General features: G+C 40.6%; 1 protein-coding gene across 5 annotated transcripts in view; it reads left to right on the forward strand.

Moving 5' to 3' along the window:
- Positions 1-16,471, forward strand: part of Dync1i1 (dynein cytoplasmic 1 intermediate chain 1) — a 292,628-nt gene that overhangs the window by 271,439 nt on the left and 4,718 nt on the right. For all 5 annotated transcript variants that reach the window (XM_075953462.1, XM_075953459.1, XM_075953461.1 and 2 more), the window contains one exon: positions 3,950-4,075. In XM_075953462.1, coding sequence (XP_075809577.1) covers positions 3,950-4,075 — 126 coding nt within the window. The remainder of the gene's footprint in view (positions 1-3,949; positions 4,076-16,471) is intronic.

The following is a 16,471-nucleotide window of genomic DNA, read 5'->3' on the forward strand; positions in this document are numbered from 1 at the left end:
GGGACCACTCTGCAGTCTGATTCTTGCTGCAAAAAAAAAAAAAAACGACCTTTTGTGGACAGACCCTCCCATGGCCTCTGGGCTGCGCCCATCGCCCCCACCCCCACCCACCAGCAGATGCATTGCCCAAAACGCCATGTCATTTCATCGCTCACCTATGGAAAATCTTAGACAATTACTGACACTGCGTGCACACACACACACACGCACACATACACACACACACACACACTTTAAAAAAAAACCAGCACAAGGTGTATTCATACCTTTTCCCAAGGGAGAGGGCACATAGTGTTGAAATAATTTTATTGGCAGACACTTGGAAGAGAAAGTTGTGGTTGATGCTGTTTTTAGATCGGATTATTGAAACGGGGTTGGTTACTCTGTCACTGTTGGGTGTGTGTACAATTCCTGTTTAGACTCCATACAAGATGATTCTCTCTCCTGCTTTCTGCTTAGGTCATCCATTCATTTCATTTTTACCAAGGAAACATTTCTCGTCTACAATTTTGAACTCAAAGGCAGTAGTTTCTAACTTTGAAAATGTATGCAAAAGACAAATTTTTTAAGGTGGGATTTTAACATTTTAACAAGTCATTCACATGTGGAAAAAAAAGCCTATTTCTTAGAGAAGTTGATAAATGATTATTTTTAAAGTGTATGTCATCTGCTTTGTTACTTTTTTTTCAGTCCCTCAAGATTACTGGGGTCTGAGTCAGAGCCATTTGGGTTTTTTTCTGTTGTTGTTCTTGGGGGGGGGGGACGTGTCCTGTGAATGAATATTACGTGTCCTAAAATGGTCAGCGCATCACTTCTTGGATTTTGGTTCAGAGAGCTCTCCGTAAGTGCAGATGTCCAGGTAGAGAGCTCATGGTAGGAGGTACATGTCAGGGAAAGGAGTCTTTTGAAGTGCTTGGAGCAGGAAGCTGTTCGGCCTTTTTAATTAAGGACCCTACAGCTGGAGGACATGAAGGAGGAACACACAAAGCTAGGAATTTTTTTTTCTTTTTTGGTGGGAGGTGGCATGGAAATTTCCATCAGGTGGTGTTGCATCTGGGTATCTTGAAGGGCACAGATCCCTGTACCTATCACCAAACAGTGACCTTCTTAAAGTACTTCCTTACAGCCCCTTTTCCCTTTTCCCTCCAAGAACTGTGTGCCGGGGAGGTTATGTAATGAGGCATCTTTGAAACCAATCACACGGCATGAGTGGGACACCCATCATTGGGGATGTTGAAATGTTTATAACATCCTTGCTTCTAATAGCAAAATGCTATTACCTTACGTTGTAATGGCTTCCCAAAGTCTTTCATCACTGTTGATTAAAATCATATTGCTTCTATTTGCCACGAGAAACTCACCCAGAGCAACCAAAACACAAACGCTTTCCAGATTGACTCGGGAGTTTGCTGTATCAGAGAGCAGGCCAAGCTGAGGTGATGTTTGCACAACACCCGGTTCCAGTGCGCAGGAAGGGATGGGGTGTCTGCACCCTCTGTACCATCTAACTTTTGTGGGGTTTTGTTTGCCTGTTTGCTCTTTAACAGAAAGAGAAAGTGGTGCTTTGACATAGCTTCTCTTTCCGTGGGTGTCCGAGAGAGAAATGCGGAAGAGTTTTATGGTTAACATTTAAAAAATCAGGGTTGGTCACACATACAGTTGGGTTTTATAGTGAACGTGGTTCTGCATCACAGTGACAGAAACAATACACGGAGTCTGATTCTAACCCAGGACCTCACGCTTCTAAAGCCCTCCTGGCATCTTCATCGTCAGGCCAGCTGAGTAATATTTTTCAGGTATAAATCAGATTAGGAAATAGAAAATAGATTTATTTAAAAAAAAAAGACTGAGGAGTCTCAATTCCCAGTCTATTTTGTTATTCTACAAATTATACTTTTAAACTAAGTTGTACCTGATTCTCCTATGTAAAAGTGGCTTGAATTTACCTTTGATGTGACTGGCGTTTACTGGTTAGTAATTTGTGCTATACACATCTTTTATTTGCAATTAAAATGATTGTTCCAAAAGGACACAAGAATACTTAGGAAATCAAAGTGGAAGACAAGACACATGCATAAGACATCAGATTATTTTAGTACACGTTTGTTCATACGTGACCTTCTCTTACCCCTTAGATTAATGCAGACATATTTTGTTCTTCATTCACTCATTAATTGTTAGCATATACTACAGGCTGTGGTACCCTATTCTATTTTTTATAACAGCTATGAAAAGAAAGCATTTTGAATATTATAGACTTCAGCTTGCTTTATGACTTTCATTTCAAGAAAACTAATTTCTTTAGAAACACGCTAGGCATTGTTTTAACTATATGAGAAGGTCAGAGTTTTTTTGAGTATTTTTTGATATGTTTATATGGAGATTAAGCATTTTACTCAGCTTTTAGATTATCCAAGGTAAAATCTGATGTTGAACATAGAAAACCCTGTATGATCCTTCTAAGTTACAGTATTAAAAGTAAACTCTGAAGGTTCTCTAGCTGAATCAGGAATTTGTTTTCAGGACAGTACAACTAATAATAAAGTGTATTGACAGAATTATAGTCGATCTAAATTCACATTGTTTTTATTCTTTGCAAGGTTTGGTTAAAAATTCAGACTCTAGCTTGCACAGCAGGCTACCTTTATGGTTAGAAACCGGGTATTTTAAAAAAATGAGCTGGGGAATTTTCATTTTACATTTTTGTTCACAATTGACATGCAATGATTTAAGCAGGTGAAAAGAATTTTTATTGATTTCAAGATGAAGTTTAAACATAGATTCTTACATATGATAGAGTTTTTATTGTGATTTTAAAGACAGGTATTGGCTTAAGAGTTTCGTGTAAACAAATGGTTTCAGTCCTTGGAGCAGCTGAATGCTGGGGTGCTAAGCCACAGTACACGTTGTGTTTCCATGTTCGTGAATCGCAGTGGCAGGAGATGCTCTTGGTGGTCCTCTCTTAATCTTTTTTTTAATCTTAATTTTTCCCTTTCTCTTTTAACATGTACCATTTTCTTTCTTAATGGTGTGCTGCCATTTCCTTACACAAGGCCAGGCGCTCTAAACAGCTGTAAACCTCCAGGCTTAAAGACAGAGCACACACACCGAAGAGGGCTTGGTTCACTCAAAATCCTTCCTCCACACACGAAGGTTCTTGCAGTAAATAAATAAATGACTGCAGGTTCTGTTTCAGCCCTGCTGGTTCACTGTAATCGTGATTATTAGCCCAGTTCTCAGTGCTTCTGGATTTCCAGTGTTTATTAAAGGGATCACACACATAAATAGCTACATTTTAACAGGGTTGTCACTGTAAGGGCAGGGCCAAAGTTCTGGACCATCTTTGTATCTATTGTGGTATTGCCACCTGGAGAAAGAAAGAAAAAATGAAAAGAGGAAAGAGGAGAATTAAGACCCTTGAAGCTTTCTACCTGACCCCTCTTTCCTTCTGATTCTCCACTCCCTGGTGAGGCTGATAAATGGCTGAATATCAGAGCATGCCTTGCTCACGTTTTCATGAAGAATCGTGTCATCTGAGTAATTTACTGTTTCCCCCCAGACCCTCGCCCTTTGTCCTCAGTCCATGTAAACACAGACCTCTTTCTCCCTGACGTATCCCACAGGATCTGATGGTCAAGTGTGGCATGGAGCTACCATGTTCATGAGCTAGACAAACACCTGATGAGATCTGGACAGAGATGTCTACCACCGGCTTCCTTTACTGTGGGAAAGAATGTCCCTCCTTCCCTTCCCTGTTCTTCTCTCCTTTCTACCCCTTCAGTCAGTGGAGCGTATGATTCTAGAACAATGACTCTTTCACTCTGGTGCAGGGGATGGATGTGGCTTCGTGCACAGGAAGGCAGTTGTGACTCATGGAGAGAAACACACCGCTGTAGATTAGTATATTTATATTCATATTCCTTTTTGTGTCGTTAAACCCCTTCGGCAGGTGCCAACAGCAAGCGTGGCCATTGAGGGGGCATCTGCCCTAAACCGTGTCCGTTGGGCGCAAGGTGGCAAGGAAGTTGCTGTTGGGGACTCAGAAGGCCGCATTTGGATCTACGATGTTGGAGAGGTACATATTTGTGATGTTCTATTTTTTTTATCATTTAATTTGTGGACAGAAGATTGACTTATGAATTTACTTTAAAGACCTACCAAAATTATTAGCAAGACTTTCTGGGCCACAAGAACCTTCTCAATTGCGTTTGCAAATTTCCATTGACTTCAGGGGGAGTTTGTTAACAGCTCCTTGGGGTCTAATTTGGCCTGTGTCTCCATGCACAGCACGCTTTAGTTAATGATCTGGACTCCTCCTATTTGTGCTGTGGAAACTCCCCGTTTACCATACGGAAGCATGAGAAGACACACTAAAGCTCGCCAAACTCATAGTGTTAAGATTGAGTTTGGAATTCGCCGTTTACTCTGAGAAAGTCAAGTTGTAGTTAGTTGGTGTGCTGAATCAAAACCACAGCACTTAAGTATAGCGTTGCCAATTAAGAAGGCTGAGATTAATAAAATTTTATACCATTTTTGACATTACCATGTGAGATTTTGGTATGTCATATTGTATGACATGTAAAGTAAGAAACTATCATGGGATGTATCATTGTGAAAAATAATGCATCTCTTACTCCAGAAAAAAAATTGAATTTGTGGCCTATCTTTACTTTTCTATTATATATATATACATAGATATACATTACATATACATATATACACACACACATATATAATGTTTTCTTTTACTTCTTAAGAAAGAGTTGGAAAAACTTGATTTCTGGTGAGGTTAAGGGTTATATTTTTGTTTTCCCTTAAAGACAAAAAAACAATACAGGATAAACAAGCAATTGTATAAAGTTACATAGGCATAATTTGAATCTAACATTTGCATTCCAGAGAGAAAATAGCCCACATTTGTAGGCAGAGAGTCCAAAGCTGAGAAGTCCTCTGTGACTAGCTGGTGGACTAGCTTAGCCGATCAGAGTGAGAAAGGTGTGCACAGTTCCACCCATCAGCATGCTGGGACTTTGGCAATCCCAGCAGCGGCACTTTGGCTGGCACATGATACAACGTGGTGCATCGTGCTCTACAGTTGACTATGCTGAAGGAAGCCAGATGGCATTTTCAGATTTCAGCTGGGGAGAGAAACTGCATGAGGTTAGCGAAGGGGCTTTCTATCCTGGCATGCGAAAGGCCAAGTAAAACAGTTGAGCGTCTCTTGCTTGTCCCGTATTTAGTCTCTTGTCCCTGCCATGGTTACTCCTGATTGCTATAAGTTAAAACTTCCAAAATGGCAGAGACTATCAGCATGGGTCTGCACGGTGAAGATCCAGATGGCCAGGTGCCCCGCTGCTTGGCGTCTGGGAAAGAGACTGATCTTCGAGTCAAAAATATTTATTACCCATGGTTTCCTAGTCATATTTTCTGCAATGAGGATTCTTTATGTTGGATGTGCTTTTTCACGGTCTTTACCTAAGACAGAGCAACAAAACAAATATTTGTTGAGCTGTTTCCTAAAACATAAAGACGCAAGTAACGGAAAATTTAAACAAGGCTTATTTTTCTCTCCTACTTGCATGTTTTTTTTTCTTTTTTTCTTTCTTAATAACAATTGTTATTTGGGGAGAAAAATAAAGGTGGAAAAAGGTCCAAAAACAGCAGAATAGAGATGAAACATTCAAACTCTTTGTCTCCTTCAAATGCGTGATGCTCTTTTTAGGGGGTACACTAGTTATTTTAGTCCTGTGTGCTAGCTAGCCCAGTGATCTGGTTCATTTTATAAAGGACTCCTGAAAGACGTCCAGACGTACAGAACTATTACATAGGTGGTAGATACATCCCAAAGAAAAGAAGAAAAAAAAACCAGTAACATAGACATCATTTTCTGCAGTAAGATCTATTGATAGTTTGTGAATAGAATGACTAAACTATGACTCAGTCTGGGGAGTGTGTGTGATTTTACAGAAGTTGCTTCAGCTGATACGGCTGCCCAACTCCTTCTAGGCCACTATCATCATCTCTAAATTGTGAACCCTTGTTATGCCCATATGTCTACTATCACACTGCAGGGCAGGCTGGTTTTCATTTTTGTATTATTGCCCTTGCTTTTCTAAGTGATATTACAGACTGAAGAAATGTCTGCAGCTATAGGTCCGTCTTACCTATTGTCTGGAGTCTAGACAGGCTATAGAAAAATCCCTGCGACATATAATAGGCCAAACAATTTGTAGGGTTGTTTATCCTTACAAATTCACTACTAGGAGAAGAAAGGGGACTATACCATTATATTGAGTGTAGGTAATGTTACAGTCTTTCAGCCCTTTTCTGAATGAGTGAAAACCAGGCTAGGCTTCAACACTTGAATGATTCTTTCTGTATTGTTTGATCATACACAAAGCAGTGGTTAGCTCAGACTTAACAACGTCATTTAGACTAACTATCATTTTTCCTAAGTGTTTCTGTAAAGTATCTTATATTTTTTTCTAAGGTGAAGGGTCATTTCTCTCCCTCCTTTCTGTCCCCTGTAAGCTTGCTTAAAACCTTTGGAGACCACCACTGTTGAGGCACCAAGGACTGACGGGAAAGATGGAATCTTACAGTTGAGGCTTAGCTGAAGCCCACTTTCTAGAAATGGTAGATTTCTCCTGGGCAGCTTCTGCCGTTGTTGTAATAACTGTGACACCATTCCTTAGCCTGGAACTGACCGAGCATCGCTGGACTTAGGACGAAGGGATGCCTCCAAACAGGGCCCTCCCAGCCTCCTCACTCTCCTCCACTGCAGAGAGCCATCTGGGGTGCTTTCCAGACTAGCCAGCCCGCTGAGAATTAGAGGTCAAATCCAAAGCTGGTACATAGCTGATGAGGGGGAAAGAGCCTAAGCAGGAAGCAATTTAAATAGAAAAAAAATATAGAGGAAGAAGTAAAATACATGGCATTGAGAACCAATTGTCCGTAGGTTGTAGTGCCATGATCAGCATTCAAAATCAAGCCTCTGGTCCTCATTAAAGCTGAATTCCTCACCAGGGTCATGCTGGCATTTGGAAAGCCTTGATGGAAAAAGATAAAACACTTCTAGATAACTCTTAAGATGCAGTCTGTGCAAGAATGTGAAGGGTAGTTTCCAGAATCCTCCATGCTGATCAGTTTGCCTGGTGAACGGAAGAGGTGTCTGTCTGCGAGAAGCCCTCTCGCATGCTTCTCCAGGGTTGGTTTGCCCCAGACCTCTGAGACTGGAGAAGGGGAGGCAGCTGCTAGCTTGTGTGAAGATCTTGTTCTGCCCTGCAGGTGCTACACTGGCGTGGAGTCCTGCGCTTCAGAGCCCCAGCTCAGCTGAATGCTCTATTATCATTGTCTTGCAGCTGGGAAAGAAACTTGTCAGCAAAATGCTCCATAGTGTCGTTTCTTGACGGGCCCTGAATGTTATGTAGTCTGTTCTGTTCTCGAGAAAGCTGACCATCAGACAAATCAGAAATAAAAGATTTGTCTATCACTTAGATCACTGGGGGGGGGGGGGGAGGGAGGAAATCTCTAGAAACGTGGTAAAAGAGAGTGCATGCTGTATAATCCTACCGCCCATGTCTTACATTAGAAGATTCTAGATGACAACCCTCCAAGGGCTTAAGACAAGGTAGTGTTCTGTGACCTCATTTCCATCCTACAGCCAATTTACTTTAAAGTATAATGTCTTGGGGGGAAGACTTCTGTAATGCCTGCTTTATCAGATGAAGCAGGGTGGGGTGAGTCACCACTGTGCTCCCCACGGTGAGAAATTTCCTGCGAACACCATTGGCGGCAATGCCAATCTAGGCCAGGTGGGAAGGCACCAGCTGCTAACAACCATCTGCTTCATGTGCCCCCGCTGAGGCGCCAGCTGCGGCAGGGAGTCCCAGCACACAGCCCCAGTGATCATGGCCTTCTCGATTATGGACAATTATCCTTCGTGACTCGTACGATGATAGCTGTGGCTCAATCCAGATTTACTGATGCAATTTATTAGGGACTTGTGAAGAGGTAAACAGAGAGTGGCATATGAGCTCACAGAAATCAACAGGTTGAATTATCTCAGGGCCTGGAACTCTGGAAGTCAAACAGAAACCAGTCATGTTTTTGGGCTTGATGCTGTGTTTGTGTAGCACACGTTCTTGCTTGTTTGACTTCAGCATTTTATCTGGAAATCTGCTTCACGTATTGATTTTCACAGATAGGGGTCTTGTTCCTTCTCGGAACAGGTGTTTAACTTCCATTAGCATAAATAGAAGCTATGCAAATCCACTGCAAGACAAAGAGCCCCCTTTTTATTATTTGGTTGTAATTTTTATTCTATTTATGCTTTCAAAAATCACTTAAGTAGACAGTGGTTTCATGGATCATTTAAAATTTCTGAACTCTAAAATAAAGGAGCTGGAGAGATGGCTCAGCAGTTAGAACACTTGCTGCTCTTCCAGAGGACCCAAGTCCAATTCTGAGCACCCACATCGAACTGCTCACAACTACTTGGAGCTCTGAATCCAGTGGATCTGACACCCATTACAGGTCTCCTAGAGCAACTGCACACACACAGAAATAAAATAAAAATGGTCAATTTTTTTTTTGTTAATTAGGCTTATAAACAAAGTTGGGCTTACTGGGCGGTGATGGCGCATGCCTTTAATACCAGCACTCAGGAGGCAGAAGCAGGCAGATCTCTGTGAGTTCTAGGCCAACCTGATCTACACGAGCTAGTTCCAGGACAAGTTCCAAACCTACAGAGAAACCCTGTCTCAAAAAACCTAAGAGAGAGAGAGAGAGAAGGAGGAGGATGAGGAAGAGGAGGAGGAAAAGAAGAAGAAGAGAAAGAAAGAGAGAGAGAGAGAGAGAGAGAGAGAGAGAGAGAGAGAGAGAGAGAGAGAGGCCTAGCTTTTGACTACAGTCTGAGAAATCTCCACATTGCCAGATGGGATCGATCCACTCTGGCGCTCTAGGGTCTCATTCCATTAATTAGAACACGGATAAAATAACAAGTCATAAATTAAGCCTAAATATAACCTCAGATGTGTTTATATTAGAATATACTCATAAAGATCTGTTGAAAACTGCAGGAGTTTTTCTTTTTTTTTCCCTAATGATATGTGAACACACCTAGTTTACAAATTTAAAACTAAAAATGGCTTAGCTACCACAGTTCCGTTACTGGATAGAAGGCTTTTCACACACACACACACACACACACACACACACACACACACACACACACATATATACACAACCGACTTTCACTGCGCATGGGCTAGTGTATATAGAATTATTCGCATGTCCTCATGATTGATAGTCAGCATATCTACCTGTCTGTCTTGCAGACGTGTTTTCTGGAAAGCCCGCTGCCATTGTTAATGCTTCAGTGCGGGCTGGCGGATGCGGCTGTCACCAATATCCCCTAACAACTACGTTTGCTGCTTATCTGAATTAGTTAGGATGCTGTCTGCAGCTCTGCTTTGCAAAGAAGCCGTTTGCCTTCCACCTCCTGTTATTTCTTTTTCCATTAACCTCTTTCCAGAGAAGATTTTGTTTTCAGTTGTGATAAATACATGCAGCGTTCAAATCCCTGATTACATTTTTATACTACAGATGACAAAATTTCAAATTCATTTTCAGCTTAAAGTAGGATTTGCAAAATAAAATGATCACCTAAAAGCTGTGGTTTATGGGAAAAGCAAATCTTCTCACTCTAGCTGTGTTCTTCTGCCTGTTGACCAATTAATAAATAGGAACACACATAAATCTTTAAATTTAAACTGTAACTTTGGAAACATTACAAATAATCATATGATATGACTACTCGTGGGCCATAATAACAGCAGTTAGATCATTACAAATTTCAATAAAAATAGTACATTTGTCAATATATTTAAATGTACCGAAAAGTTCTTGAGAAGAAAAATGCACTTGAATATGTATATCAAATGTTATTGCTAAAACAATAAATGTGATCTTAAGTGTCTGTCTAAATATTTTAAAATGGAAATGAAAAAATAGATTCAAAAGCATATTCAGAATCCCCCCAAAAAAATGACCAACGTGATAAACTTTAAAATAGTGATAAAGGTGTTATGTCTAAGAATTATTTAAAAATGTTTCCATGGTTTAGGATATAGCTCAGTGGCTGAGCTCGTAGAAAGAAAAATGAAAACATTTTTTTCAACTTTTGCACAGTCCACAAGAATAGTAAAATAATAATAATAGTAATAATAATAATCCATGAGATGTTTCTCTTGTAGTTAGTCATAAATAGCATTTAGTACAGTAAAACCTGGTAGACAGAAGTGCCAGGAGTTGAACAGAGCTTGAAAGATATCAAATCAACATTGTATTTACACATTATTTTTCCAGTGGATTATACGAAACAGTAACTGTTTGCTCTACCCCATTCTCAATAGGGCAGGGTACGTGATTCTCAGAAGCAGCACGGGTCTTTGTGTAAATAACTGCTCTCCTTGGGAACTGGGTTGACAGACCGTCAAATAGAAAGTTAAAATGAAACCTGGCTGGTGAGGCAAACCTGTGCTTCCTCACGACCAAGACTGTGGATGAAGGGAGCGGTGTGGTCGCTCTTGTCCCCAGCTCAAGAAGAGCTTGGGTGACAGCTGGGCTCTGGCAGTTTCCAGGAGAGCAGGGCAGAGCTGGTGTCACTTAACAACATCTGGTTATGGCTATCTGAGCGCTGGTGTTTCTCATTAAGAAAGTGGGCCTGCAACTTGCTAGGCTCTCGACAGCCCTCTCAAGCACTGCCTTCTTTGATGGAGAAGCAATTTTAGATGCTTTAGCCGATGCCAAACACTTCCTTTGGTTTTCCCTTCACCACGAAAGAGGGAGAGACAGGGACCATTCCTTCCATGGCACCAAGCACCCGGATAAAGGCTGGCAATCTACCATTCCTTCCATGGCACCAAGCACCCGGATAAAGGCTGGCAATCTAAAGATCAAGTTTTCTCACAAGCATCTACGCATTTGATAAACACTGGGGTTTGCGGCTGAACTTTTCAGATTTCTCATAAATTTTTTTAGTACGAGAGCCACAGAGCAGTGCAATGAAGTCAAAGAACACAAAAGCTTAGTTGTATGGCAAATTGGAGATACTACTAAACATAATTCTAGGAAAGCAGCCACTCTGGATTAATATATTAATTCATTTCTTTGTCATAGTAAGTTACATGTGTTTAAAAATAATTTGAGTAAAATGTATAATTATAATTTTAGTATTAACTTGATTTCTTCTGAGGAAAGTGCTTAATTTAAGAAAGAAAAGGCAGTATTTCCAGTTCCAATTAATGTTATAATTACTTATTTTATAGGCAGTGTGGTAGCAGCGACTTTCAGTTGGTAATTATATATGAAAAAGACCATGATCGTGATTAGATTAATTACTATATAAATAGTGTGTTTATTGAAGTAGCATTGGTTTATGAAAATGGACTTAAACTATTAATATCTTTTCAGCCACATTGTTTTCAAAACTGATACAAAAACACTTAGGACTTTTATGTGTTATGAATGGTTAAATGAAAAGAAAGCCCTAGTGTCTAATTTTATGAACACCAAATTAAAGAGTGCATGCTAATTTTCAATATCACTGTAGTAATAAGTGGCTTATGAACATATACCTCCGGAAGCAAAAGGCAGTTTGGACAATTGGCCGTCTTCATATTTTTTCTGTGGTTTCTTCACACGGTCATCTTCAACGACTGTTTGGGTTCTGAAGCAAATGTTACTGTGTTAAACTTTTATCGTTGACAAATTCTACAAGCTTTATAATTTCAAAACTGTTAAATTTTGTCTTAAAGAAGTGTCGAGGACAGCCCCTGCCTCAAATCATACCTTACAAAAGCCCAGGGTAAAGTTGTGCCCCACAGGGACGAGAGAGTTAATACTGCTCTGGAAAGAAATCGAGTTAAGTGTGTGTGTGTGTGTGTGTGTGTGTGTGTGTGTGTGTGTGTGTGTCAGGGACATATCCAAAATATAATATGAAAAGAAATATCTTCTTATGAGTTTATGAGTGCTTATCTATGAATGTTTATATCACATAGGTTAGACTTGGAAAAGGAGGAAAAATGAACGGCGATCTTCCTTCGTTAAGGAAGGTTTACATACATTTACTAGAATATCAGCTCTCACAGCATCTTTTACTTTACATTTTTTACTTAAAACGCATTAATTATGCATCATGTAAGTCATATCCAGCCCTCTACTACTGTAGAAAAAAATCTTGCGCCTCTACCTTTAATCTAATAGGTAGATAAAACAGATCAGTGAGTGACCCATTCCTAAGCCCTTTCTCCTGATGACAAGGTAGTCATTTCCCAATACTTATCTTTATTGATCTTGGCATTAAGCTCCCTTGGGTAGAAATGGAACACCTTCTAGTATCTAGTATCATAAAGACTAGACAAGTTTTTTTTTTTTAACCTAAAAAGAAATCCCGTTAGCAACCCTCATTTGACTATCAAATTTATCCTTCAAGTTTTTATGACCTTTGGAGAACTGAGTCCATAGAAACGCCCGGAGCCATGTCCAGGTCCGGCACAGTGTCTGTCACCCAACAGCAATTCAATAAACACAGATGAATGATTCCTGAGGCAAAATTTGGGCGGAAATTAAGCAAAAACGTTACTGTACAAAGCATTCAGAATGCAGCCTCAAAATTGAGTGTAGTTTGGTAGACACAGAAAAGTTAACTATAGTTGAACAGTTTGAAAGGAGCGTTTGTCCTTCCTCCCCATCATTGTCCTGATCTTCCTCCTGTGCCTTTAAAAGGGAGCAGTTGGCGACCAGTGCGGGGAAAACATAACAGTTGATTCAAGCAGTTGTCAAACCACGGGAAAACGCTCCTTTCCCATTGTGCTGTTTTTGGACATTATAGATATGATAAATCATGAACTGCATTATAAAAAAAACCCCTCTTTTATGCCCAAACATTCAGTAGGAGGAAATGACATTTCTTTTATTACCTTGGTAAATGTTTTTAAGGTGTTTAGCGATAAGCTTTCTTTTTGTCAAAACTGCTTAGATTCAGTGGTTGCTAGGAATTTACTTGAAAACCTATAGTCAATAACATCGGGGGAGGAGGAAGCTGCGTCGCTAGCCAGCTAATGTGGAGAGAGGCTTGGCTGGCGCTCCCTCCCTCGCTTCCCTGGCTCTTTCTTGATCTTTTGTACTATGGGGAGAGAGGCGATTGGAGTTTAGAAAGTTTATTTTCCATTATGGTGCGTCAGCCATTGTTTCCAGCACTTTCTCGTCTTTTTGGGCTGAGAAATGGATTGTCCCTGGTAGTAGACAAAATAATAACGCCCCACAATCTCAGAAGACAGGAGGCCGGTATGATTTCAATACAAGTGCAAGCAAGGTCATCGTCACGTCTTGGGGAATTCGTTCTTCCTTCTTCAGCTGTTGTTTGGTTTGCTTTTGTTTTCTCCAAGGGCAGAAACCTCCAGATTCCAGTACCCTTGCTTACATCCTAAATTTTAGCTTAGCTGCTAATTTCTCAGGACAAGTGCTTGGGTTGTTTACTTCTTTCTGTAGTTCCTGGCTTCCCGGAATTGATGGTAGCAAAGCTGTTGCTATTTTTTTTTTTTTTGTCTTTTCTACCTACTTTCATTTCTTACCTTAGTTAGATGGCAATGGATTATTTTTTTTAAAGTGTTGTTCTGAGAAACATGCATTAAAAAGACACCATCCGTATGAAGAGAGAAGGGAAGGGGCTTTGGTGAGCGGGTCTCCAAGCTTCTGGACAGTGGAGTACACAGAGAAAACAAATTCAGAAACAGATACCCCAGAGAGGACAAAGTTAGAAAGCAAGTAACCGTTGTAACAGTTTTACCCTATGACGGGCTGGTGACAGCAGTCTACTGGGCAGACGTGAGTGTGCTCTGCTTTCCTGACTTCTCCCGAGACTAAGTTATGAGCGTCTGCGGTGTGACAGAATGCTGGCTATCCTATGTCTTCGCCCCATGTAGCTGCATCCCGGGATGGGATTCTAGCTCGTGGTTTCGTCCACTGTTAACCTGATGTGGGCCTTGCCTCTCTGAGAATTAAACATAGCAAAGCTGCATTTATGTGAAGCAAGCGGGTCTGCCTGGCCGCTCCACGGTGGCCGTCTCAGTGCCTGTTACCTCCCACTTTGCTTCCGTCTGTGTGTGTGGCAAAAGGAATTGTCCTTAAAAAATACAGGCTTGCTCTGAACACAAATGCGTATTTGCAAGCCAGTGGGTTAACATTCTCCTGAATTCGGGTGCCATTAATAACTGTGTCAGGAACTTGTCTTGTTTTAACCTTTTGAGTACATGGAAGTTTAACTGTCTCTGTGAAAACCTACGTAAGCTTCCCTGGTTTCTGTAAATGCACTACAAAAAAAGAATGTGCATTAAAATATAAAGGTTATTTGCACATTATCTTTTTTTGCAGAAAACTTTCGTGTTGGTGTTAATACAGAAGATGAAATTGTCTGTTCAAAATTGGTGGTTAATGCAATAGTCCCACAGACTGTTTAAAATGACTCCATCTAATTGAAAGATTGCAAAGATACTGATGGGCCACACTTCCACAAACTGTGCATTTAGAGACTGCCTCTCTTGGTTTGTTTGCCATGATTAATGGAACTGAGAAACCTAATTGAGATTAAGGAGTATTTTCTAATCTCTTAATTAGCCAAGGTTTTTAAATTATCCAAGGTTTGTAAGTACTGCGTGGTATATATTTTATCATGAAAAGTATTCATAGGTAGAAGTTATTGCAGCTATTTAATGAAGTATAGACGTGATCCTTGAAACATAGTCTTTACTGGAGTTATTTAAAATCAGCTGCCATGGACTATAAATCCTTAGAATTTACTGAAAAATGAGGGAGGCGTGACTGAGGACTGTTGAGAACGGTTAGCTCTGTGCCTATAAAAAGGGACACAGGAATGATATTTGTGTGTCTAACCCCGATTATAAATAGTCTCTTGATTTTTCTAACAGCATGTTCAGCAATAATCAAGCCTTACAGCTTAAGGTTAAAAAAAAATGTAGAATCCTGCTGCAGAAAATGCTATAACAAGAGAAAAATAGCTGCATTGGAAGGCATTGGTCATATGTGAAAAATGAAAACAATGGGGGGGGGAGTATTTGTATATATAGCTAGAAGAAATCCATGTATTTTAAATTTCATTTTTAATAGATAATAAAAAGTAACTGACAGAAATTCTCTTATACTCTCAAAAATCTCTTTCTTTACATTTTAGCTGTGAAAGACAGATAGCTATTGTTTTTCAAAGAAATATTTAAGAAGTCATTTGTATTACTTTCAGAGAAATAAAATGTTCTTTAAAATAAACTAAAAAGTGCAGTTCTAGGTAGGTGGAAAAAAATGGGAGAAAGATAAGAGGGAAAGAAGTGGAAAAAAAGAAACCAAGAAAAATTAGAAAAGAAGAGAATAAATCCTGAGAAAGAGAAATAGGAAACCTCACTTACTGGGCTTTGCCAAGGGCCAGGCACTGTGTTGATTGTATTTTTGCCTTTCTCATGCTCCCATCAGTCAGGAGACGCACTCTCAAATTTCCTTCCTGTCAATAAGGGAGATCAGAGAAGTTGCCTAAGGACACACAGCACAAAGGGACGAGCTGAGAAAGCAAGGGCGATTAGCTACTCTCTGTGGTAAATGAGAGTCAGTCCTGACTTTCCTCTCCAACTCTGGCTGCTCTCCCATCTGTGTCTCCTGCACGGCACCCTAGATGGCCAGGCACGACACCCCACGGTCAGACCACTGCATCCCGAAGGAAGGGTGAGTCTACAGTCTACCCATCCACTCTGCCAGAGAGAGGGGCAGAGCCCTGACCCAGTGACAGACGCAGGAGGGGAGGGGAAGAGGCTAAAACCGCCCACACACATGGCTTTTTTATCCCACAACTTTTACACTTTTGCTCTTTGCTTTTGACCTTCTGTCCCCTAAGAATCTTGGATTACAGTCTTTAGAATCTTTTAATAAGTGACTCAAAACTCATTGCCTGCCTGCCATTCAGCCACAGAGGCCTCTTACGTACCCCACAAGTACTTGTGAAGATGACTTGAGCCAACAGCTTAGCTCCCTTTATTTCCCTTTTTCCATGGGGGTAAAAACTCGTTTCTTAATGTTCTTACAACCGTCGGAATTCATCTTCAAGAAGAAAACAGTCCTCAGAGTAGTCCCGAAGAGCTGATGTGGTCACGTCAGCTATCTTTCGGTTCAGGCACCTGTTTCACTGAGGGACAACTTACAGCGTGAATCCTGCATGCCGGACTCAGTCCACTTAGCTCGGATCACTGTTCACGGCCTCTTCATGTCTCTGTTGGTAAATGGTCAGATGTCCCCATCCCCATTTGACAATTGAGGCAATGAGAAGTTAAGTGCCTGGCCATTGGCAGCCACTGAAATAAGAGTTAGCCTTGAGTGTCCTGGCCAAATGTGAGGTTCATTTTCCCTC

This window comes from Microtus pennsylvanicus, chromosome 19, assembly GCF_037038515.1.
Source record: "Microtus pennsylvanicus isolate mMicPen1 chromosome 19, mMicPen1.hap1, whole genome shotgun sequence".
In the NCBI taxonomy this organism is placed as follows: domain Eukaryota; kingdom Metazoa; phylum Chordata; class Mammalia; order Rodentia; family Cricetidae; genus Microtus; species Microtus pennsylvanicus.